Here is a 23589-nt window from a genome sequence, read left to right as displayed (position 1 = left end):
ACATGTGGCAGAATTTCAGTGAAATTACACACATGCAGGTTTCCTCACGATGTTTTCGTTCACCGTAAAGCACGAGATGAATTATAATCACAAATTAAGCACATGGAAATTCAGTGGTGCTTGCCCGGGCTTGAACCCACGATCATCGGTTAAGATTCACGCGTTCTTACCACTGGGCCATCTCGGCTCATATATATCAATAACGCTCAGTATAGCAATATTTTTTGTTTTTTTTTTATAGAAAAGGAAGGCGGACGAGCATATGGGCCACCTGATGGTAAGTGGTCACCAACGCTCTTAGACATTGGCATTGTAAGAAATGTCAACCATCGCTTACATATCCAATGCGCCACCAACCTTGGGAACTAAGATTTTATGTCCCTTGTGCCTGTAATTACACTGGCTCACTCACCCTTCAAACCGGAACACAACAATATCAAGTATTGCTGTTTTGCGGTAGAATATCTGATGAGTGGGTGGTACCTACCCAGACGAGCTTGCACAAAGCCCTACCACCTGTTGTCATATGTCTGAAGTAATTACAATAAATATGTACTACCACCGTACAACTTTCTTTGGTATTATGTGCTGTTAGGACCGCGGTATCTTTTAAATTCTTATTATATTCACCAACGGTATTTTTTCACCCAAGCACGTAACAGTACTTACATCATTTTCCTTATGTGTTTGATAAACGGAAAACTACTATGAGTTCGAAAATCGGAATATGTTAACGATATCTCGACAATTGCCTACAATTTTTGTACGTAGGATTAATTGATTGATTAATTTTCAATTAAAATTTTATATATTTACAATTGAATAATTAATATAAATCATTCGTATATGAAAATTAACTGTATTGCGATGTTGAAAACTTGGTGTTAAAGGTGAGTCTTGGTGATTCTTCGCATGCTTATAAAATATTGCACATTTTTTGTTCTCCGCAATTTCGCGTTTTTTAAAGAATACGTATAAATTAATTCACTTAAATTAATGACACTAAGGATCTTGTATTTTATTAATATACTCATAACAATACTCACGACGTTGATTACCAATGTTATTCCGGTCTACTATCTTATAATGGCGATCCATAATAGAGATGGTATATCGTGGCCAAGCTAGTCAAATACCACCCAGACTAGCCTAGGATTACAAAATCCCACTGAGATCAATTACACAAGGAAGACAGACAAGTGATATATAACAACAAAGAAAAACAACGAATATTGTAATTCGGAAATGTTGATTGTGATAATGGCTGAAAACAAAAACATGCAAGTAAATAAAACTACTAAACTAAATGTAATAATATATATGTACATATTCGCTCCGGGTCCTACTTGGCACAGAGGGTGTCCATTGCCGTACAGCGCGGAAATGCGGCCTGCATTATGATCAGCTTTGCGTTGGGTGGGAATCGGGAGGAACTATTTTAAATATGACTAAATTAATATAAAAAAAAATTGACATAGTTATATTTCTTTTATATATATATTTTGATTAATTAAATTTGTAAAATATTCTCACAATAATAAATATAAATATATTTTCAGTTTTTCAATCATTTCGTAACGTTTTTCTACACGCATAACGTAAATTGATAATACCCGGGTTAAAAATAAAGGTTTATTCTATTTTAAATTCGTTTAAAAATACATAAGCTTTTTACACTCCGACTCGGAGACAAGGATTTTTTTTTATAGAATAGGTAAGCGGATGAGCATATGGGCCACCTGATGGTAAGTGGTCAACGCCCGTAGACATTGGCATTGTAAGAAAGGTTAACCATCGCTTACATCACCAATGCGCCACCAACCTTGGGAACTAAGATGTTATGTCCCTTGTGCCTGTAATTACACTCGCTCACTCACCCTTCAAACTGGAACACAACAATACCAAGTACTGCTGTTTTGCAGTTGAATATCTGATGAGTGGGTGGTACCTACCCAGAAGAGCTTGCACAAAGCCCTATTTATTACACCATTAATTACACCAAAGGCACACCACATTTGTGGAGATTAGAATGACTAAATAAAAATAAAATAAGACAACAAATATTTTTTTATTGTAACAATATATGTTATACATATTTATTTAATTATACATATAAAGGACGTAGTGTGCACCTTCTGCGATACCCGCCCAAGATTCGGTGATAATTTGTTTAATATAGGTAGGTGGTACAATGAAATCATATTCGTATCCAGGCAATTCCATGGTGTAGGTGAGAGGAATACCAACGCTGCGGGTCCAGTCTCGTGAGGTGCCACTAGTGAAATATAGTACGTGTGCGGCGTTACCTACTATGTAAGGCTTTGCTTTGTCTAATTTGAGTTTGTCAATAGCTGTCGCCATTCTGATACCAGCGAGGTGAAGGGCCAGTCCATTAGATGGGAGGGTTCCTGTGAATCGAATATATAATAATAATAAAATAAATTAATCACGTTATATATATATATATATAACGTGATTAATTAAATATAGTTTAAGTTGGTAATAAATTAACAGTTTAATATCACAAAATAATATGATAATAAACATTCAAAAACGGATAAAAGTGTTTTACAATAATAATTAGACCTAATTTTATCGTTTTCAAGAAATTTGTGTAAAAATAATTGAATAAATATTTTAAGTAGCTATTTTGAATATTATTGTCTACAAATTATACGTCTATGTATTACAAACCATTGTGTCCCCACGCATATAGGAACATATTTCCGTAACTGTGAAGAGAGATGTAAAGCGCAGTACGAGGTAAATTTGACAACACAGCATCTCTAATCACACGGATTTCAGGCTCAGAAAAAGCCGATGGTCCTTCATAGATAATAGAGCAAGGATCAGCAGAAGCAGGTCTGGAGCCCCAGGCGAAGTCGAAGTTACGGTTGCCGTCAACACCAGGGCATTCATCGGCACCCTCATGAGATTTGGATCGCGTTTTGCGCCAGAGACGGTCCTATAAGGAAAACAAAGCATTGTTACATTTCTTTATGTTTATTTCTTTCTTTTAACTTAATAAACTCAATAGTTCTATGGTATACCTATATATGTAAAATAAGCAGGTTTATAATTCCTTTAGTTCTCCAACCTATTTAATGCTCGGTAAGTAAAATCGTCTACGAGGTGTAATTCAGAAGCTATAATTTACTTGTTACTTGCTGATCAGAGGGCTACTACTAATAGATAGGTAAAATGTATGAAGACAACTCTTGTTTTAATAAAAAAAATTAACCATTAATTAGACAATTTGTAATTCGTGAGTAAAACTAATAATTTATTGAACATAGTAACTGGGCTTGAATAGGAATGGCATAATATTAACTAATTATTACGGGTTTAAAAATAGACGAAGAAAAAAATGCATGTAACTACATAGTAGTTATAATGAAATAATAGTAATAAAATTTATCGGTCATAATTCTGTTTGTTTTAATATTATTACATAGATGACTATCTGCTAAGAAGCAAGCAGTAAGTCACGTATTTAATGAGTTATTCTGATAATCTATGAAGGCTATCATCTATCCAAATTACCTTTTCAATGGAGTATTCGTAACCGTCAGGGTTGGCCATGGGAATAATAATCCAGTCAATTTTCTCTAAGAGTTCCTTATCTGCGCCAGTAACAAGTTGTTCAATTAGGTACAGGGCCACTGGTGAGGTAACCCATTCTCTGGCATGAACCGCTGCGTCGATTACTATTACTGGTTTGCGGGTGTCTTCAAAGTGGGTCGTGGAAATCCTTACGTATTTAATTTGACGACCTTCATAACTGAGGCCTGCATTAATGACTGTTACAAGATTAGGGTATTTTTCACCGATTTCGTCAATGAATTTAAATATCTGAAATTTCAATTCAAGTTGTGTTTAAAACGATTTAACACGTAGTGTGATTAACGCACGAGTCGAATTGTGTAATTCTTACCAACAAAAATATTAAAAAATCCTACCTGTTCGGAGTTATAATATGCATCCCAAGTAATAGTACTGTTAGTATCAGCAGCTTCTTTGGCTCTGTTGATTTGTGATTCTTCAGCACGGAGAATACTAAAAAAATAATATTAAATGAGAAAAATGTTGGAAAAATTATATAAATATGTAGATTCATAAGTCTATTACTTACTTTGCTAAGTTATTAGAAACCAATTTGTAGCCCATAGCGTTCTTCTCGAAGTAAGGCAGCCATTGTTCTTTTTCTTCTGGAGAAAGTCTGATCAAGGCTTCTAATTTTCCAGATGATGATATGGCAGCAGGTTTTGCAGATAAAATGTCTAAACTAGCTTCCAAAAGGCCAATTTGCTGTGATGGTCCCCATATGCGGTACAGGAGGTGGCTTCGAGAGTAATTTAGTATATGGTTAAAAATTTCATATCGAATATTATTGATAATTTTTAAGCCTTAATTTAAAAGTATTTTACAATGTCTATAAATAAAATTGGCAATAAAACTATTTAATAATGTTATTCTCACCCTTCATATTTTTCATGGCGGGCGTGAACTACGCCTGCTAGCAGGAACAGATAAGCGATCAAAGGCGCCATTTTCCAAACTAAGCTATTATTTCATGCGATTCGCTTTTAGCCACCGTTAATGATAATCCATTTCCGATGTTATCAAATTTATCTTAATCTTAATTGTGCATAGATACCCAATAGATTCCAGCTCGAATATATTCCATATTATCAACAAAATATTATCTATCAATTACTTGACTTATTGGTAATTTATTACTTAATTGATTTGTTATATAAATATTTGTTTGTTAGGATCGTGGTTACAATATTACGAAATACAAATAATAATAATACAAGGTAATGTTGAATTGTATATTTAAAAAATATATATAATAATGACATTAATGACGATGACTTAAGTAAGACTAGCAGTGTATTCTGTAAGAACTCACTTCATATATCACTCGTGAAATGTCGAACACCTTACAGTGATACTCTATTTTGTTGCATGTATACTTTAACGTTATAATTATTATAATTAATATCGCATATCAATTTCATTTCACGATTGTGATATACAATGAGTTTCGATTTGTTCTCATAGTTTAGTTTTACTGTTTTTTTTATATTTACTAAATAATAAGTGGTTTACAAAAATAGTTTGTGATGAGGTTTCATATTAATCAGCAAATTCCAAAAGATTTCGGAATAGTACTTAATTAATTATTCTTATCTCTGGCCTCTCTAGCTTTTAAGTTGGGAATATTTCAATAATGTAATAAATCTAATTTCATATATCACTATGTTTTCGTATTCGACTAGGTTAATACTAAGATGTATAATTTGCATTGTTTAATTTGTATTAATTTATTTTTGAATTTTATAGTAATTATGGCTTTATATGATATCTGAAAGCTTGAAATAAAGCTTTGGAGTTCCACAATGATGTCAGAAAGAACTAGAAAATGTAGTATCTTGATCACTATTATCATCTAGATTAGTTAAATTTTATATAGGCTATTGAACGCTTTCGTTATCAATAAGATATGAGGATCTTTACTGATACAATATCTTCAACAATAAAGGTACCGCTGTTGCTTTTGACCATCATAAATGAAATTAACTTCATACAAAATTACCAAGAAACTAATGTAAAAAAAGTTATTTGTTTTATTAATTGAAATTATTTAAGTTATATAAATGTTTTTCTTTTAAACAGAGAGCTCGCTAAGTTTGATATTAACAAATAATCTATTTTAAAATGTCTTTCCTAAAAACCGTTGAAGATGTCTGCGAAAATGTGTTCTGATGGATCTTTGAAAACCTTTATGCCACCATGCGTAAATCAAGGGATTTAAAATACTGTTCAGAAATGCCAATGTTGCTAGAGGTCCACCTAGCAACATTCTTAGATGTATACACTTTGGATTCTTTACTTTCTCTTGACAGAAAACAAAAAATATTACTGTTATGAAAAATGGCATCCAAGTCACAATGAAACTACCTGAAGTTAACATCACAATACTTATGGCACGCCATTTATTTGGCTCTTTCACTTTAGTTTTTTTACTCCGCTGGCCGTTTTCAAGACTTCTCATATCTTTTAATCGCGATTCTTTTCTGTTCGTGGCATTACTTTGTTCTGTGTGACTTGAATGAATAGACTGTATACTAAAATCAGATTCGTATTTTTTTAGATTATCACTGTCCAATGCAAATGCTACAGTATTGTTATGCATTATTTTATTACCACTAAGATCGTCATTGCTTTTGGATTTATGGTTTAGTGTATGTAGATGATCTTTAAGGTTATTGTTTAAACTTCCATTGAATGATGCGCTTCTTGGAATTTTAGTTGTTTTCTTCGTATGTGGTAGTTTAACCGACTGAGCAGATTTTTTTAAATTTGCGTTTCCTCTGTTAATTCTCATTTCGGGTATTTTACTTTTACTTGAGTTTACAATTTTGACTGTTGCATTGATTTCTTTTACATTTTTTAAAGCTTTCACCAATATGATGCTATATAAGACGGCTACAAGTATAATAGGAACTATACTCAGAAGGGAGTTGAGTAGGATTAATGCACCAGGAAACAAAGCGACGTAGTAACAACGAGAATGTATCAGTTCAGTGTTGACATAGCCGATGGCAGGTAAAAATCCCAGCGTGATACCTGTGAAAAGTGCCTGCTTTCAAAATATATTTTAGTAGTTTATTTTGTTTATATGATAATATAAAGCAAAGGACACAAATCAAAATAAACATCAAGTTGATGTAGTCAATCGTAAAGAGAGAGAGAGAGAGTATTGATGATATTTTAATATCTGACTGAATATCTATAGCAAATTCTCACGGACAGTATAAAATCAATGCGAGTTTTCGTATTATTAAATTATTATCTTATTTTGTTTAACGTATATTTATTAAGTTAAACGTTTATATGTTTAATAATATAATATAAAGTTTTTGAAGCCTACAGAGGTAATTTGATTGAAATAAAGTCAGATCTTATTAATCTTCATTGTTTTAAGCATTGGACGATAATTTCAATTGTTTTTGTAGCCGCAATGAAATCTGTTTGGAATATGTAAAAACTATAAAACGTACTAAAATTGGTTATGATCTCATCTTGATATCTTTCATAAGGCTGCGTGTGAGCAAGGTCAATGCCAGTTAACTCAGTGACATTTAATACTTTAATAGTATATAGGTGTATATGTACAAAGATTAAAGACCAATTATAACAATAATATAAAATCATTTATATTTACTCACCAATTAACCAAAAACAAAGAATGCCGATTCTCACTTTGGTGGTACTGAACCACCTTTGGTAGTAAAGCCCATGGAGGATGTAAATATAACGATCGACGGCTATAAGGCCGACACTGAATATCGACACCATCGCTGGACAAACAATCATACCTAAAATAAAGAATACATTTCTTAAATTTAATAAATTTAGTGTACATTTAGAATAAGATAAAGTACATAAAGACAAGACAATAAATGCGTGAAACGTATACGTGTGTTTTAATTATACATATATGTTTTGCAATCTTCTGGCGTGTTATTTTCGATAAAATTTTTGATTGCCTCGACAATATTGTGGCTAGATAAAAATTCTGCAGATTCTGAAGTCCGGGAGAACAAACCTCAGTTCAAGCCAATTAAATTTATTCTGACAAGAATTTCTAAGTATTAGCAAAGTTTAGGAGGTGGCAGTGTTTACTATCCCGTGCCTCGGAAACCACGCAAAGATTTCGGTACTGCGCCTGATAACCCACCGATCGTTCGGATTGCCGTCCCATCGGATTATTACAGTAGGGCAATAGCGAGTGACGCTGTGTTTGCGTACACTTGTACTGGTTCTCATGAGCTTGCTATAACTTATAACAAGTCTTTTATTTCTGACATGACATGACAGTTTGTACATTTGTGAATGATAAATTAAAATAAACTTATTGTAAAAACTTACTCGTATATTTTAATTTATCGATTTTTAACATTATGGTTACGAGTGAAGACTTTTTTTTATGTGAATTTATTCGTTTATTATTAACCGAGTTGTAAATTGTTATAATATTTTAATACGTTACCGATTTGAAATATACACAATGGATTGGAATTAATTAGGTTTTCCATGCTGACACCAAACATAATGGATAAGCCGGTGATAGCATCTGCAAGGGAGACATTACCGAGCAACAGGTACGTGCTCTTTGGTTGTTGGCCTGAAAAAGAAAAAAAACTCATATAGATATTTGAAGTCACAGGGAAACCTGCAAAAACACAACCGTCCTCTTTTTACTGAACGCCAACATTATCTAAATGACGCTTCAAGAGATTACATCTAAATGGCTTTAGAGAAAAAAAAAATCTTAATAATTGCTGATACTTAGCATTTAAGCATAGCATGCTTTTGTTTTGATGGTAATTTTTTTGTGTTCTTTGTTGGAGATCTCATTAAAATAAAATAAAATTCGAAACATAACTAAACATGAGCGCTATGATGCCTTTTATTCGATCTTACATCGTATTAAACTTACAAAGAAACTTAGTTACAAAGACGTAGGCGGTTGAAGTAAAAAATATCATATTATAAATAATGTAAGTTTTTAATTATAAATTAATAAAATCTTATCTAAAATGGTATTCTACTCTTCCGTACTGTTTTTATCGGAAAGGTTGACTGAATTAATAATAGGAATTAATGGATTTCCTCTACTTTCCTCAAAGAAGTGCTAAATTAAAACCGCCTTAGCTCGCTTCACTTGATAAACTATTTGAAAATTGCTCGTTAAAAGAGTCAAAGTAAAACTAAGGCCGTCTTGTATTTCTACGATGAGTAAACAAGTTGAACCTTTGTAAGAAAATTGCATCATGAAGTAAACATCTTAATGTTTATTGAAGGGAACATTTATTTGAATATATTATTAGCGCTTATAATTTGTAGCATAAGCGTTATTAGCAATATATTACATTTATTTATGTTGAAAGAATATTATGAATGTCAAATTGTCAATAACAACCGGCCTGTGCAACCGGCATTACTAATAAATGTTGCTTAACAACTGTTTAGTTCAACAATAATATCGCTCTTTCTGTCATCATTGATTTAACATTCGAAAGAAGAAGACAGAGTTCCTTAACTAATCACCCGCTAAAGAGTGTTTATAAAGTAAGGCCGAACATGATTGTACGTGCATTATTGGATATAATATGTTCGTTATTCATGGATAATAATTTATCGGGTATATGGCCATGTAGGTATTTTTTTAACTTTTTTTTATTGGCAGTTACCTTATGGTAACTGTAAGTTCGACAGAGCGTCACGGCAGCATGCGCAAGCGATCCCTTGGCGCTCCTCGTTAAGACGGAAAGGGTACCGCTGGTTTTTTAGTGGGTATTCCGATGTTCGGGGTGCACTCGGCGTCTTGGACACCGGTGAGCCCTACAACTATTCCCGTGGCTATATATAAAAATAGACTAAGAATGATAAAACTATAATAATTTTCTTAAGATAAACTTAAACTTGTACAATATTTAGTTTAATTTTTGTTTTAGTGATTTGCCAGATATGATTATTATCGACAGACCCCATACTAGGAGACTTGTAGGAGACTTGATATCGTGGGATCCGGTAATATAATAATATTACCGGATATAAACGGAAGCGCATAATTATGCGCTTTCGTTTTTAGATTGTTATTCTAAGCAAAATACACTTTTAAAAAGTCATTATAACTCGTATAATTTGTTTATATAATAAGATTATACCGGTATTTTTAACTCTGCCTATTAATAAATTTAAATTTTATGTCAAAAAAACTTTGATTAATAAGGTATATTACTCAACACAAGATTAATGATAAAATAGTGTGGACTTCGTATTTGTTGATATACAAGCAGGATATGTTTAACTTTAATTGTATTTGGGTGACTGTAATTAAAAGAGTGAAAAAGAGTAATTATGTACTGTTTTTAGAATGTATTTTTATTTACATTACGAATCGAATTTAATACTGTAACATCCCGATTTAAGTGTCATTATGAACCAACTTGAATAAATAATTATTTGATTGGACGTCATTTGAAGTTGTCATAACGATAATTTTAGTCGGCGAATATATTTTTGCAATTATCATAGACGCAAAGATCTTTACATTCACGTCCACGTTATGTCCGTAAGTAAAAAGATTGCTTATTCATGTACAGTTTGGCTCACTTACACATTATACATTAAAAAAAAATACCTTTTTTTAAAATCAGCCCACTAGATACGACAACAGTCAAATTGCTCAGAAATATTATTATCCCAAATATATATGCAACTATTTTATAATTAGCAATTTGTTGATTCTCTTTTTCTTGAAAATGTTCGTACAAATCAAAAAAACCCGTCAATTCACTTTGATTTAGCACATTTGAAACACTTATGTTCACTTTATAATCAATCAACGCCATGATTAATAAATAAATACACACGAAAATTATTTTTCGAGTAATGTATTCTGAATATGGTCCTGTGTTTAGTAATAACCAAATCTTTCTGTTGGCACATTTCAATGCTGACGTTTCTCAGCAAAGAATGTTATGAAGACAAATATTACACACCACGAGGATAAAGTCAACTGGTCGAGTTTTGTTTATTATAATGAGAAGATTTGCATTTTATAGATCCTTAAGAGTTCCATAGAATACATATTGTAGGTATTTGACCACATAGGTCAAATTTAAGAAAAAATATTACGTGTTTTTAAATATAATATGTTGTATGTATCATGTGGTTAAGTAAATTGAATGGTCTCAAATGTTTTAGTGATTTATATTTTATTTATTTTTATTTTATATTGGGTATCTATAATACATAGTATATATAACTAATTATGTTTTTTATCAATTAGGTTTTATGATTACTACTATGTAGAATATCAGATTAGGTATATGTTATTACAGTTTACGTAAAAACTCCAAGTCCTTGATATGGAACTTTCAACCTTATGAAAGCTAGTACTCAGGGTGGATTTTAGTGTGTCTCTATAGTTTTTCACATTATTTCAATTAAATTCGGGTCATTTTTAGGCGAATGCTGGCAAAAATATAAAAAGTCCGAGACAGTATACTATACTATTCTATATAACTGTATACGCTAGTTAAATATATATAGACTAATATATTTTATTGATATATTGATATATTTTATTGAAGATATCTATGCCTGGTATGCGTTGCAATGCATCTTTTATTCGTTTAGCATAAAATACGATACACGCATCACCTAGTGCTCGTTGATATTTCTACGTCACGCAACTTGCAAGTGCGCGCACAAAACATCGATATTTTATTGCACTTGTAAATGGTTTAGGGGTGGAACAAGAAACAAACTTTGATTTTTATTTATAAAGATGAATGATAGGTATGCATAAATTGTTCCCAATAACAATTATTGAAAAAAAAAAGTTTATTGCTACTAGTTAAAGTTTGTACCTTTAAAATTTATTTGTAAACATAAAAAACACAAAACCTTTGAAATTCAACTCAACTCACACTTAACCGGCTTTAAGCAACAGACATATTAATTTGATTACAAGTACAACGTCCTATTGTGAATACAGATGATATTTTGTAGCATTGAATGAGTCATATTAAAAAAAAAATGTAATCTACGATCATTACCTACATTATATACGCTTTTGTAAAATGGATTTCCCCTTTTATTGTTTCATTAGAAATCCGATTACGAGTACAACCGATTTTTTTTTTTCATTTAATTTTTCTCTTTTCTATAAATGTCATAAATTGTATTTGTTAACAACAATAAGTGAATATCTAATTAAAAATAGTGTACATCTCATAAACCAAGTAATATACCGAACCATATAAAAATAATATGGTTCGCGTTTGTAAATTTAATGTGACGTAAGTAGTAAGTATATCCAAATATAAACAAAAAATATATTATTTAATCGTCGAAATGATATGTGTCTATGAATGCCAATTAAATATCAGTTTTTTTTATATATTAATGTTTCTTTATACAACAATCAGTATAATTAATTAGTTTGACTCTAAAACGTGTTACTACCTTTATAGTTTGGTTTTATTGTATTATTTTTGATTATTTTACAGTATTTTTGTTAAAGAAATTTATAGTTAAAATAAGTATGATCTCTCAAAAATAATGTATTGCTTTAGATTTAATAACTTACAGTTAAATGGTATAAAATTAAATGTTGATTTGTATTTTATTTTCACATTTGCTATTCTATGCTTGATTGATTTGCTTTGTATTACATAGATTCTTAACTTAAATGGGGGACAACGTAAAAACATTTTGAATCACACAATTAATATTTTTTACGTTTTCTAAATTATTTATTCACAAAATGTTTCATGTTTAGCTATTCCTTTTATTTAATATATAATGATGATAACATTTTTTTTAAATTAAACGAATGAACGTTTATGCTCTTAAGTCTACATTAAAGTAAAGCGTAGTGATTATATACTCTGCGCTTAATGTTGATTTGTCAATTAGACGTCTAAAATGTCAACTGTCAACTGCCAAAATAAGTTGTCTCGACGGAAAACTATTTATAATTAAATATTAAGTTTTACTACCCTTTTGGAGTTATTTCCAAAAGGGATTAGAAAACCAAATACCACTAAGACGATAGCAAGATGTTTAACTTAAATATTTTTAGACAATTTTCACGGTATAAATAATTTATCGAAAAATAACCTAAAACACGTTAAATTTGATTATAATTGTTATTTAATTTTTTAGATTAACAATTTCATCGGCAACAAAAATACCAATTAATACGAGAAATATTTCTGCTTCAGCAGTTTTACAATTTAAGATAACGGATCAGTTATGGTAAGGATATATTTATACCTAACTAGGTTGTGAAGTGGTGATTGATTATATATTTGACAAAATACAAAAAATTATATATAACAATAATATTTCTTTATTTTACATAGAATAAACATTTAAATTAAAACATACAAAAAAGCATATTAACTGTTGGTGTAATTAATTGTAAAATTTTTTTATATCAAAAGATTCATAATCATCTATAATTTTTAAATCCAGGGCAGAACCTTTGAAGAAAAAGAAAAAGTTGGATCCAGCTATTGTTAAAGCCCGTGAGGAAAGAAGGCGCAAAAGATTGGAAAAACAAATTCGCAGATTAGAAAAAAATGCGAGGCAACTGAAACCTATTGAGGAGATAGAGCCTCCCTTGTATCTTTTAGATGAAATGAAGTAAGAATCTAATTATTATAATAAATGCAAATGTGTTTGTTCTGCTTTCACATTCTAACAACTCTTCCAAATCTTATCAAAAATCATGCATCTCCCTCCCTCCTTCACAAGCTTGTAAGCCATTTTTATAAAATAAAAATAATGTAATATTTTAATACAAAAAGTTTGAGGTTCTATAAATTGTTTTATAAAACTATTTTCAATATTACAGTCAAATAGAAGAATGTTATTAAGAATAATGTCTAGTTGACATAATAAATATGTGTTCTATTAATGACTTTAGTTTTAACAATATGTTAATAACCGATCAGTATGTTTCACTTTTAAAGTAATATAATGTATTCCAAGAGGATGCATTCACATATAAAACTTAATGAAAAGGCTAATATTTAATTGAAATTTCTCCATATATTGTAAATAAGTAAATAATTTGGTTTATTGTTGAATTTGAATTTCAAGTCTGCTTTATTTATATTCAGAAAACGTAAGAGGCCTGTTGTAAACATACTGCAAGAAGAGCAAGAGGCACGTGCATTACTTCTTAAAGATTGGACTCGGTATAAGAAACAAGAATATATATTTAATGTTAATCAGATAGACAGAATAATGGCAGCACAGCGACGAGCATTAGACATGCTTTATGAAGAGTCGGAGGAGTTGTATAATGAAGCTATCATGGTAAATTAATCAAATAATTTTTGTTTTTAATTGCAATTTGAGTTTTGTCTGAAGAATTTATTGTTGACATTTTCATTACTCATTTTTCACTTTGATGGTGTTGAAAAGTGAATACAATTTAATCCAAAATATTTCCAAACATATTTCATAACATGTGTTACTGTATAATTTCCACATTATACATAATTATATAAGTTATATATTATATAAAAATACAAGTAGTAAAACTGAAAGCTTCATTGGAACCTCAATTTGTCTTTGTATTATAAATATAATATATAAATGATTAATAATATTTTGATTAGATTGAATTTTAAATGACGATGATAAACTACTTCACCAATAAGCCACCTAGTGGAAAGACCAAGTGACGAATAAAAACATGATAACAACAAGTATACTAATGTACTTTTTTTAAAAAAAGAATTTTATTATTAATCTCGACTGAAAATTGCCGGTTCGAACTCGGACAAGCTGCTACATTTGTGCTTATGATTCACTGGTGCTCGGAGGACATCCTGCAGGTGTCAAATGAAAATTTGCCACATGTATTAGTGCAACATCTTAAATATCGAGTAATTAGTTTAATCTACTTTTATTTATTACAGCCTGACTTACAACTTATCCCGTATTCGATCAGTGGGACATACGCAACGCCACCAATTAAAAACTATGATTCACCGGATGGTGAATACTTCGATGTGTCCAAGAAATGGGGTCACAAATAATAAGGAATATATATTATATTAAATTAGACTAAAACCTATTGTTAGTGTTAATAAATATATAATTATCAATAAAGTATTTAATTTGAAACTCATTAGTAATAAATAGTAAGTCCAGTGTTTCGGTGCCTTCAGGTAACCATTTGCGCGTAAGTAGTAGTAGTTTATATGTTGTTTAACCCTTTAACCGCCCGACTTCATATCTGTTGGCGTGCCCCCAGCGCCCGGCACAGTGAATCGAAACACACAATACAATTTTCTAAAAATAATGTTAGTAATTCTTCTAACTTTGGACATTATTTTTAAGACTTCTAATTAAGAGGCTAAAGTGTATTAAACTGTAAACGATTACTTAGTTAACTATTTACCTAATGTAAACATATTTTTGATAGAATACAGCGTAATTAAATAAAAAAGCTGATAAAACGATCAGTGTTATTTTGGTCGTAAATATACGACTCAGGCGAAATGGGCCCGAAAATATTTGTCGGATTAATTCGACCTAGGCGGTTAAAGGGTTAAAATATATACATATGTAGAAAGAATACAATAATTTAAAGTTATATTCAAATTAAATTCGATGAGATTTGACAATGCGCCACCAATCTTGGGTCCGTTAAGATGTTATGTCCTTTGTGCCTGTAATTATGCTGGCTCTTTCACCCTTCTAATCGGAATACAATAGTAAGTATTGCTGTTTGGCGGTAGAATATGTAATACCCCATTTATATATGCGTGCTCGTCATTCGCTTTGCCACTCGACATTTCAAACAACAATTCGTGTTCAAACATTCAAGGGATTTACGATACACATTCGCTCTTTGAGGCAAAACACGAGGCGAATGACGAAAGACACATGTGTTTTCGTTCTTCGTCTCGCTACTAATCTCAACGTTCGCGCGAATGCGGTATGATAAGTAGCTGATACATAAACCGGCGGTAAATTAGGGTCCATGACAGTGAATTACACATCGACGTAACAGGATTGGTTAATTATTATCACTGACAAATAATTTACAGTAATTACTTTTAAAAAGATAAAAATAAAGAGCCAACACCTTATTTTATGTTATAGGAAGGCCCGCCTATAGACATTGGCGATGTAAGAAATATAATTTTATTTCTTACATCGCCAATGCACCATCAACCTTGGGAATTAGGATATTATGTCAATTGTGTTACACTGCCTCACTCACCCTTAAAAATGGAACGCAACCGTACTAATTATTGCTATTTAGCGGTAGAATATCTGAGCGGGTGGTATCTACCGAACGGGCTTACACAAATACCCTTAGGCGAAGGATTGTGAATTTGCCTCACCAAATATTAAGGAGATTTTTCAATTCTTCTTTTTGAATGAATTACAAGATATACATTTGTTTACTCATATATTTGAAAAATAACAAAATATATGAAATTACAAGAGATTCTTATTGAAAAAATATATAGATATTAAACAAATTACTATCACCATTAAAAACGTTGACTGTATTTTTATAGTAAAACTACTTACTGGTACTATATAAATGTTTAACTGTGGGGAAACGTATATCCCCTTCCACCTGATTCGGTGCGAGTTGATGGAACAACTCGTGGCAGAATTTCATCCGCCGAACAGGATCACGATCTTAAGATCATCATGTTCACTACGGTCGCTTTTGATATAGCATTTGCGTACAGCCTAAAGAAAGACTACTTAAAAAAAAAGTTTTTTTAACTTTCCGTATCGATTATATAATTATCCGCAACGAGTTTTAATGGAAAAATATTACATTTCTACGAAATGTTAAATAAATTTGCTGCCTTTACTTACTTTCTACATTAGAGAGAATCTTCTTCCTTTTTTCATCGCTCATGCTATTTACGAGAATTGTAATAGGTAGCTTCACGCGCCCTGGTTTTCCCCGGTTGTTACATAATATCGATATGGCAAACTAAAACCTTATTGGAAATGGCTTATTTTATAGCGAGCCGATTGAACCGTTTTTAGAGTTCCTTACTTTCAGATGTAAATGAAAGAAACTTTTTCTTTTTATCAATTCTAAATTTAAATTTTGTTTAAAACAAAAGTGAGGTTTATGAAGGATAATATTTTTTTTTATTTATCATGTTCTAATTATGACAATAGTATGTATACTAATACTACTAATTCGTTAATTTCTCATTGACGTTTCTATAGATTACAGAACCCTCTGTAAACGCGTGCGACTTTTGTCATTCAAACTAAATTTTAAGTGTCAAAAGAGTGGTCCTAATACATATAACCTTATAGAATGGAAAGTGAAGAAGTAAAGCCAGTTTCACCTCTGACATTCAGCACTCTCATACATACTTAGTAGGGAACTAAAATATTCAAGCGAGCTCTTAGCTGAAAATAGACTATACTTATATTTTAATCGTCGTACTGTACTATTAAACTACCTAAGTACCTATTCAATATAATTGGAAAATATCTATCTATCATCCTATGCTACGCATTATACTCGTATATATTCATGTTTAAATGATTATGATGAGCCCACGATACAAAGTCTTCTATAGAATAAATTATCTGAAATAATGAGACATGACATAATATGATAAATTATAAACCTTTATACGTCAGTTTTTAAATTTCGAATAAACGTTTGTTCGGTCCGCTTCACGTTAAGACGTACTAGATTAGGTGACATAAATTACTCGCTTGATAATTAACACACGTAAACAAAACTAGTCCCGTATCTGCGGTAATCCCGGCATAAATCAGGTTATAGTTTATGTTTGTGAAAACCCCTTTCATATTAATTAGTACAAAGTCGTAAAGATTTAGTAAAATCATCTTAATGACTTACATTTTTGGAGTATTATAAATAAATACATGTATTAGTATTCTTTTAACGAAGATATAAGCGAATACTAGACTCTATATAAATTACCATTGATAAGAATATTTATTAGCAAATAAATAATAACGAGCGTAAAATATGATTCAAATATTTGTTCTGTCCAGTAATAAAGTATTTGCTTCAAGAGTCTCTGTGCTCTAATGCTAGATACGGGAGCGCCTATGTCAAGTTTTTGCATCGGTTCGGAGAAATCGTTGAATAGGGGCTGCGTTACACAATATATAAATAAAAAGATTCTGTTGTATTTAAAATTAAATGTACTATCTTATCCTTAAACAAAAGAAAAAAATATGAGATCAACATTGTCTAGTCTACCCCACAGAGAATATAGAAGGGTATTTTTAATATTGATTTAATACTATTTATTAAATAAAATATCATACAAGATAAATTTAAAATAGTAACAGTTTAATTAGCTTTTTAGAATTAAATATCGCTCTACAGAACTGTAGGACATAACAACATCATTTTAACTTGTATGTACTAGGTCTCGCTCAGTTGTTAATTCGACCATTATCATTATTGAAAATTTGAGGAAAATATAAATGAATTTACATGTTTCGAACATTACTATTCTACATTTATTTCCATTTTTTTTTTAAATAATAACATGAAAGCTCAGCAATAGCTGCAAAAGAAAAGAAAAACATTTAACAAACAGACGAGAAAAAGGTATTGATCCGTTTTGTCTTTGCCCGTTTACATGTAGATAAAATAAAATGAACATGAAAAATATTTCAATCCAATAGAGTGTAATAAACCTAGTTACAATTATCAATTTTCGCACATATTTTGGAGGATGAAGAATTACTATGAACAATAAGTTTTTTTTGGCACATATTAATTATATGGCACAGTACCGTTCGAAAGGTATAACTTTATTTCAAAGCAAATTAAAGTTTAATTTAACTTTTATAATAAAATAATGTAATATTATGTACATAAGCCGAGATGGCCTAGTGGTAGGAACGCCTGAATCTTAACCGATGATCGTGGGTTCAAACCCGGGCAAGCACAAGAATTTTCATGTGCTTAATTTGTGATTATAATTCATCTCGTGCTTGACGGTGAAGGAAAACATCGTGAGGAAACCTGCATGTGTCTAATTTCATTGAAATTATGTCACATGTGTATTCTACCAACCCGCATTAGAGCAGCGTGGTGGAATAAGCTCTAAACCTTCTCCTCAAAAAGGGAGAGGAGGCCGTAGCCCAGCAGTGGGACATTAACAGGCTGTTACTGTACTGTATTGTTACTCCTACACCTACGTAGACGCTCACTAAGAACGGATTTTGTTCAACCTCCACTGGATTTTTCACATACTATCTTAGTAACCGTTGGCATAGTAACCGATTTCACGATGTTGATGATTATGATGACCGATAAAAGATTCAAAAAAATTAAATCTTATTTTAAAATAAATTTTATCTACAGAAAGCTACGTTATCGTCGACTAATATAGGATATATTTATTTTGAAAAAATGAGAGCTACTTACAAAAATTGCAATAATGTAACCCAAGGTAAAATATGATTATGAATTTGCGGGGCTGGGTTTTGAAACATTGGGTCCATGGTCGTCCGATACAAAAAGAATAATAAAAGATATTTCTAAGAAACTGGTCCACACTTCTGATGACCCAAGAGCTGGCGCTTATTTAGCCCAAAGGCTGAGTCTAGCGGTGCAGAGAGGCAACAGTGGCAGCGTTTTGGGTACAATGCCACAGGACAATCTTTTAGACGGCGTGTTTCTGCTTTAAATTTGTAATGTGTATTTTTTTCTTTTTATTTTAATTTTGTATTTTATAAAAATGTCTGTATATAATTAATAAATACTTAATATAATATACCCAAGGTATCATTATTTGTCGTGTATTCATTAAAAACACGAGTTGAAACGAACGATGACATTCGTGTTATGATATTAATCCTTATGCAATTAAATAGCTTTATAGTAAAGGTTACACATGTAAATTCCTCTTTAAATTATTCGAATTTGATCTTTCGTTTAGAAGTTAGGACTGGTAAAATCATGCAAAAAGTAAAAAAAAATGTCTCGTGTGAGCGAAACACGGATATCGGGAGCGAACAGTACTACTACGCTTAGTCTATTATTTATTTACACATAATATTATTTGTTTAACAACTGAATTTAGAGTACGTTTGTAATGTTAATATTTTTTATTATTGAAAACTTTAAAACGTTATATAAAAAATTAAGCTGCCAGGGTGCCCGAACTTTGACCACATTTCTTATTTAAGCTTTATACATAATTTAGATTAATATCTTAGGAGTAATAGCAAAATATAATTTTCTCGCGCAAGAAAAAATATTATGGTGGTGCCCAACGGTGCGGTGGCGAAGTAGCCGGCGCAAGATTTCGTATGTTCATTCGCATGTACCATGTTTACTTGGTCTTAGTGCCTTGTACAAACCCGTCTGGAAAAATTTAGTATTGTTGTGTCTATACCTATTATAATAAAAAAAAAACAAATAACGGGCTTACGTTTTCAAGAGGTCTGTCTCATAATGTGGGACGAATTTACGATGCCGTAAGCATATAGATAGAACCTAAAAATATAATAAATAATGTGCGGTCAGGGTACCCTCGTCAGGAACGAAGTTCTTTACGTAGCATTTTGTAGATGAAAGAATTTTTAAAATCTGTACAGTAGGTTTCAAGTTTATTCATTACAAAAACTCAAATTTTACCTCTTTATAATAGATTTATTATAACGCTCAACAGCTAGTACCCATATATAGTTATATATGTGTTCGCACATGTGTTCTCGTACATGTAAGTAATGAAGTTTCTCTTATCATTTAGTCATAAAGCCATGCGACGGTAAAAACAATTTTACGCATGATTTATTTATTATAAGTAATAAGAAAACTTCTTACTAATAACTTTTTTTGATTCTTAATGTTTTTCTACTACATTCTTGTGTTTTTCTTTTGAATGTGACATGTGAAATGTGTTCAATTGCATTTTTATAATAATATGTACATACATTTTATTAAGCGTAATGAAAAACGAAACAGTTATATTAAGTTGCAAGTAAGTATTTATTTATATTGATAATAATATGTTTAAGAAATGTTTTGAAATACAAATTAATATTTCTTTTATTTTATAGTGCGTCTAATATCGATATTAGTGTGTACCATGACTATTTATAAATGTGTAGTCCCAAGAAAGTGGTTTGATTCAAGCAAAGATGAATTGGCTTATGTGGATAATCCCGTCGAATCAGAGTTTCCAGGACATTGGCTGCCTGTTAGCTTAATCAAACGTATTATGGAAATGCGTGTTCGAACAACGCCTGAAAAATATAATTTTAATAATAAACCTTTATTTAAACAAAATGATGTAACTAGACAACCTCTTTATTTGAAAAAAACAGTAACACCTAGAGAAAGACTGATTATGACAAGCATTAAAATATCAGCCAAACCAAGTTCAGTAAAATTGTATCTGCTTTCTTCTAAATTGGCATACAAAGATGTAAATGTACAGTCAACTAATTATAAAATGGATGTGAGTAGTACTATACAAGACGGCAAAGTGGAAGTAACAAATTTATCTACAAGGGACACTACCACAGTTATGGCTAAAGTGATTTCTACGTCCACTAATACAGAAATTGCGACGAATTCAAAAACGCTTACCTCAACAGTGACTACGACTGCAAAAATACCATTGACAGCGTCCACCGTTGTTCAATCGACAGAATCAGTAATGAGGAACATTGCTACTACAAATCAAATATCACCGAAAATACTGACAACTACAAAACAGTTAACAACTGCAGAAATAACAACAGATAGTACAACAGAAATGGTATCGAGTACATCAGAAAATTCGGCGAATGAAAAAGAAATGCAAACAAATAAAACAGAAACGCCAATGAATACGACAACAACAACAACAACAACAACAACAAAATTAACAACTGTAGCCCCTCAACCACTGACAACTACAATATCAACAACGCCTACAACTACAACAGAAACAGGGAATCCATTTTATTGACATTTACGGAAAGCAAATTTGTACAAATATTAAACTTCCCTTTATTTCGTGTCTTTGTAAAACATTCATTTTTTAACTCTTGGTAATTTATGTGTATATGTTAAAAAAAATAGAACCCGTTAACAATGCCTTTGATAATGTATTTCAACATAAAATTTACTTGAACGCATAGCTTATTTTGCAAATGAATAACGGGCGTAAAATCGGAAGGATGTATTTACAATCCTGCTGCGATAACACTTTGAATATGATTTTGAAATAGATTTTACTGAATTAGTCGTATAGTTTTAGTTCTTGAATGCAATTATTAAGTGGATAAATATTAAGGATTTATAAGAGCTGCGTCGTATCGATTAGGAAAAATTATATGCTACAGGATTTAGTTACATTGAAAAGTAAATAATTACAACGTTATGGCGTTCTGAAAGTTAGATCGCAAATGATATTATTATTATCATAATTTTTACATAATTAGGCATTATTCTTTATATTTTTGAGGTTACCAAAATATGATAAAGAATTGCATAAAAGTATGTTACTGGTTCTGTAACGCCTAATGATATGTAAGTATTCGAGTGTTTACTCACAACTCTAATAACAAAATAATGGCGCCTAAAATATACAATTTGACAGTTGTGCTTACATTAATATTTACCAAGAATATTTGCTAGCGTAATTATGTTTGAATAACCGTGAGTACTTTTGTAGTTTAATATAATGGCAACGTTATGAAAATAGGTCGCAATAAGAATTTCCATCCAAATATTATGTTTCTATGTTTAAATAAATGTCCGTCTAAACTGCATTTTCGCTAGGTATATATAGGTATATCAATATTCAAAATATTATTCTAACACTAAAAATTTGGCTTAAAATAAAATATTTACAGCAATAAATAAATACGAAGTAATATCAAATATCTTCTATTAAACGTATTCGGTTTTTTGTTTGTGTTAGTATTTTTATGTTTCTATTTATTGACAAAGAGTAACAATATCAAATTCAACTATGTATACTCGTATCTTGTTTACATAAGTCGTTGTTCTGTCACCTTCTCTCATAACGAATAACGATGTCTACGCATTGAGTTTAATAAAACCGTGAATTTCTTTAAAAAGATGCGACTGAATATCCGCGGAGAGTGCTTCAGTAAATGAAATACCGTTATAATTATACTTGAATGTTAAAAACTTTTCACGTTTCGCGGATGCTGGAGACCCTACCCATCCGCAATTATCGCGCTGGGAATGATTGCATCATGATTTCCTTCAAAAGAGTGTCGAATGTCCGTGCTCTCATTCTAGCGATACACCTATCCCATAAAGCTATATGACTTTTGAAAATCGCCTTTACTTGAATTTGCGTTTCACTATCAACACCTAAAGTCTAAGTTCCCTTGAGTTTTGTTTAGATTTATCGCTTGCTGGAACTGGCAGGACTAGTCGCATCATTGCGGCGATTTTAAAAAGACGTAGCAATGACTCCGCCAGCAGGCGTTTCATGAAATTTTTATACCATAAGCTTTTGAAGCGGCAGCTGCTTGAAACGGGTAATGTTGTCGTGGCTTACTAGGTCGAGTGTGGTCTATTGACGGCAATGGAGATGGGTCATGTGCCCAGCTTTGCGACAGATGTCTTGTGAAATCTGGGCTACCGTGTCTTGAAGCCGTCATAAATGGAACACGGGCACTGAAAATAAGTAAGGCTATATACGTGTATGTATGAATATTTTTAAAGAGCACTAGTTGAATTAGGTTTGAGATTTCGAAAGATGATTTAGTTCATTGAAAGCTCTGTACTTGTAATTTTGCGTTATAATTAATAGTAATATATGATAATTAGATCAAAAAATTAAATAATAAAATCAGAATAGGAAATTATCTAATAATGAAAACATCACCCTTACACACAAATATGTGACATATTTATCTGAATAAATTTTCAATCATTTTCCGCCATTTATTGCATGAGTTATAAAGTATTTCAGTAAATAAGATTATATACCTACTTAGGTATACGTTTTAAAAAGAAGA

At 31.2% G+C, this 23589-nt stretch overlaps 4 protein-coding genes and 1 long non-coding RNA gene across 5 annotated transcripts; 2 read left to right on the top strand and 3 right to left on the bottom strand.

Moving 5' to 3' along the window:
• Window positions 1-2049: 2049 nt before the first annotated feature.
• Window positions 2050-4733, bottom strand: LOC126775772 (carboxypeptidase B-like). Its single transcript, XM_050497860.1, has 6 exons — window positions 4480-4733; window positions 4133-4342; window positions 3960-4056; window positions 3544-3852; window positions 2695-2965; window positions 2050-2408 (listed from the first exon to the last, which is right to left on the bottom strand). Exons 1-6 carry the CDS (start codon window positions 4548-4550, stop codon window positions 2101-2103), a joined length of 1266 nt encoding a protein of 421 aa, XP_050353817.1. The 5' UTR covers window positions 4551-4733; the 3' UTR covers window positions 2050-2100.
• An 88-nt stretch (window positions 4734-4821) lies between these two features.
• Window positions 4822-10570, bottom strand: LOC126775770 (glucose-dependent insulinotropic receptor-like). Its single transcript, XM_050497858.1, has 4 exons — window positions 10220-10570; window positions 8063-8197; window positions 7239-7388; window positions 4822-6636 (listed from the first exon to the last, which is right to left on the bottom strand). The coding sequence occupies exons 1-4, from the start codon at window positions 10428-10430 to the stop codon at window positions 5720-5722; spliced, it is 1413 nt and encodes a 470-aa protein (XP_050353815.1). The 5' UTR covers window positions 10431-10570; the 3' UTR covers window positions 4822-5719.
• A 1928-nt stretch (window positions 10571-12498) lies between these two features.
• On the top strand, window positions 12499-14730 carry LOC126775784 (39S ribosomal protein L40, mitochondrial). Its single transcript, XM_050497873.1, has 5 exons — window positions 12499-12682; window positions 12754-12846; window positions 13066-13236; window positions 13716-13914; window positions 14523-14730. Exons 1-5 carry the CDS (start codon window positions 12648-12650, stop codon window positions 14640-14642), a joined length of 618 nt encoding a protein of 205 aa, XP_050353830.1. The 5' UTR covers window positions 12499-12647; the 3' UTR covers window positions 14643-14730.
• Window positions 14731-19756: 5026 nt separating this feature from the next.
• LOC126775787 (uncharacterized) lies at window positions 19757-20308 on the bottom strand. Its single transcript, XR_007669912.1, has 3 exons — window positions 20237-20308; window positions 20031-20095; window positions 19757-19963 (listed from the first exon to the last, which is right to left on the bottom strand). It is a non-coding gene; the product is annotated as an uncharacterized LOC126775787 (long non-coding RNA).
• Window positions 20309-20440: 132 nt separating this feature from the next.
• LOC126775776 (uncharacterized) lies at window positions 20441-21835 on the top strand. Its single transcript, XM_050497865.1, has 2 exons — window positions 20441-20582; window positions 20662-21835. Coding segments are annotated over exons 1-2 (897 nt in total). The 5' UTR covers window positions 20441-20581; the 3' UTR covers window positions 21558-21835.
• Window positions 21836-23589: the final 1754 nt, after the last annotated feature.

Source organism: Nymphalis io, chromosome 19, assembly GCF_905147045.1.
Source record: "Nymphalis io chromosome 19, ilAglIoxx1.1, whole genome shotgun sequence".
Classification (NCBI taxonomy): domain Eukaryota; kingdom Metazoa; phylum Arthropoda; class Insecta; order Lepidoptera; family Nymphalidae; genus Nymphalis; species Nymphalis io.
Note: the sequence above shows the minus strand (reverse complement) of the source record. Positions and strands in the feature narration are given on the sequence as shown.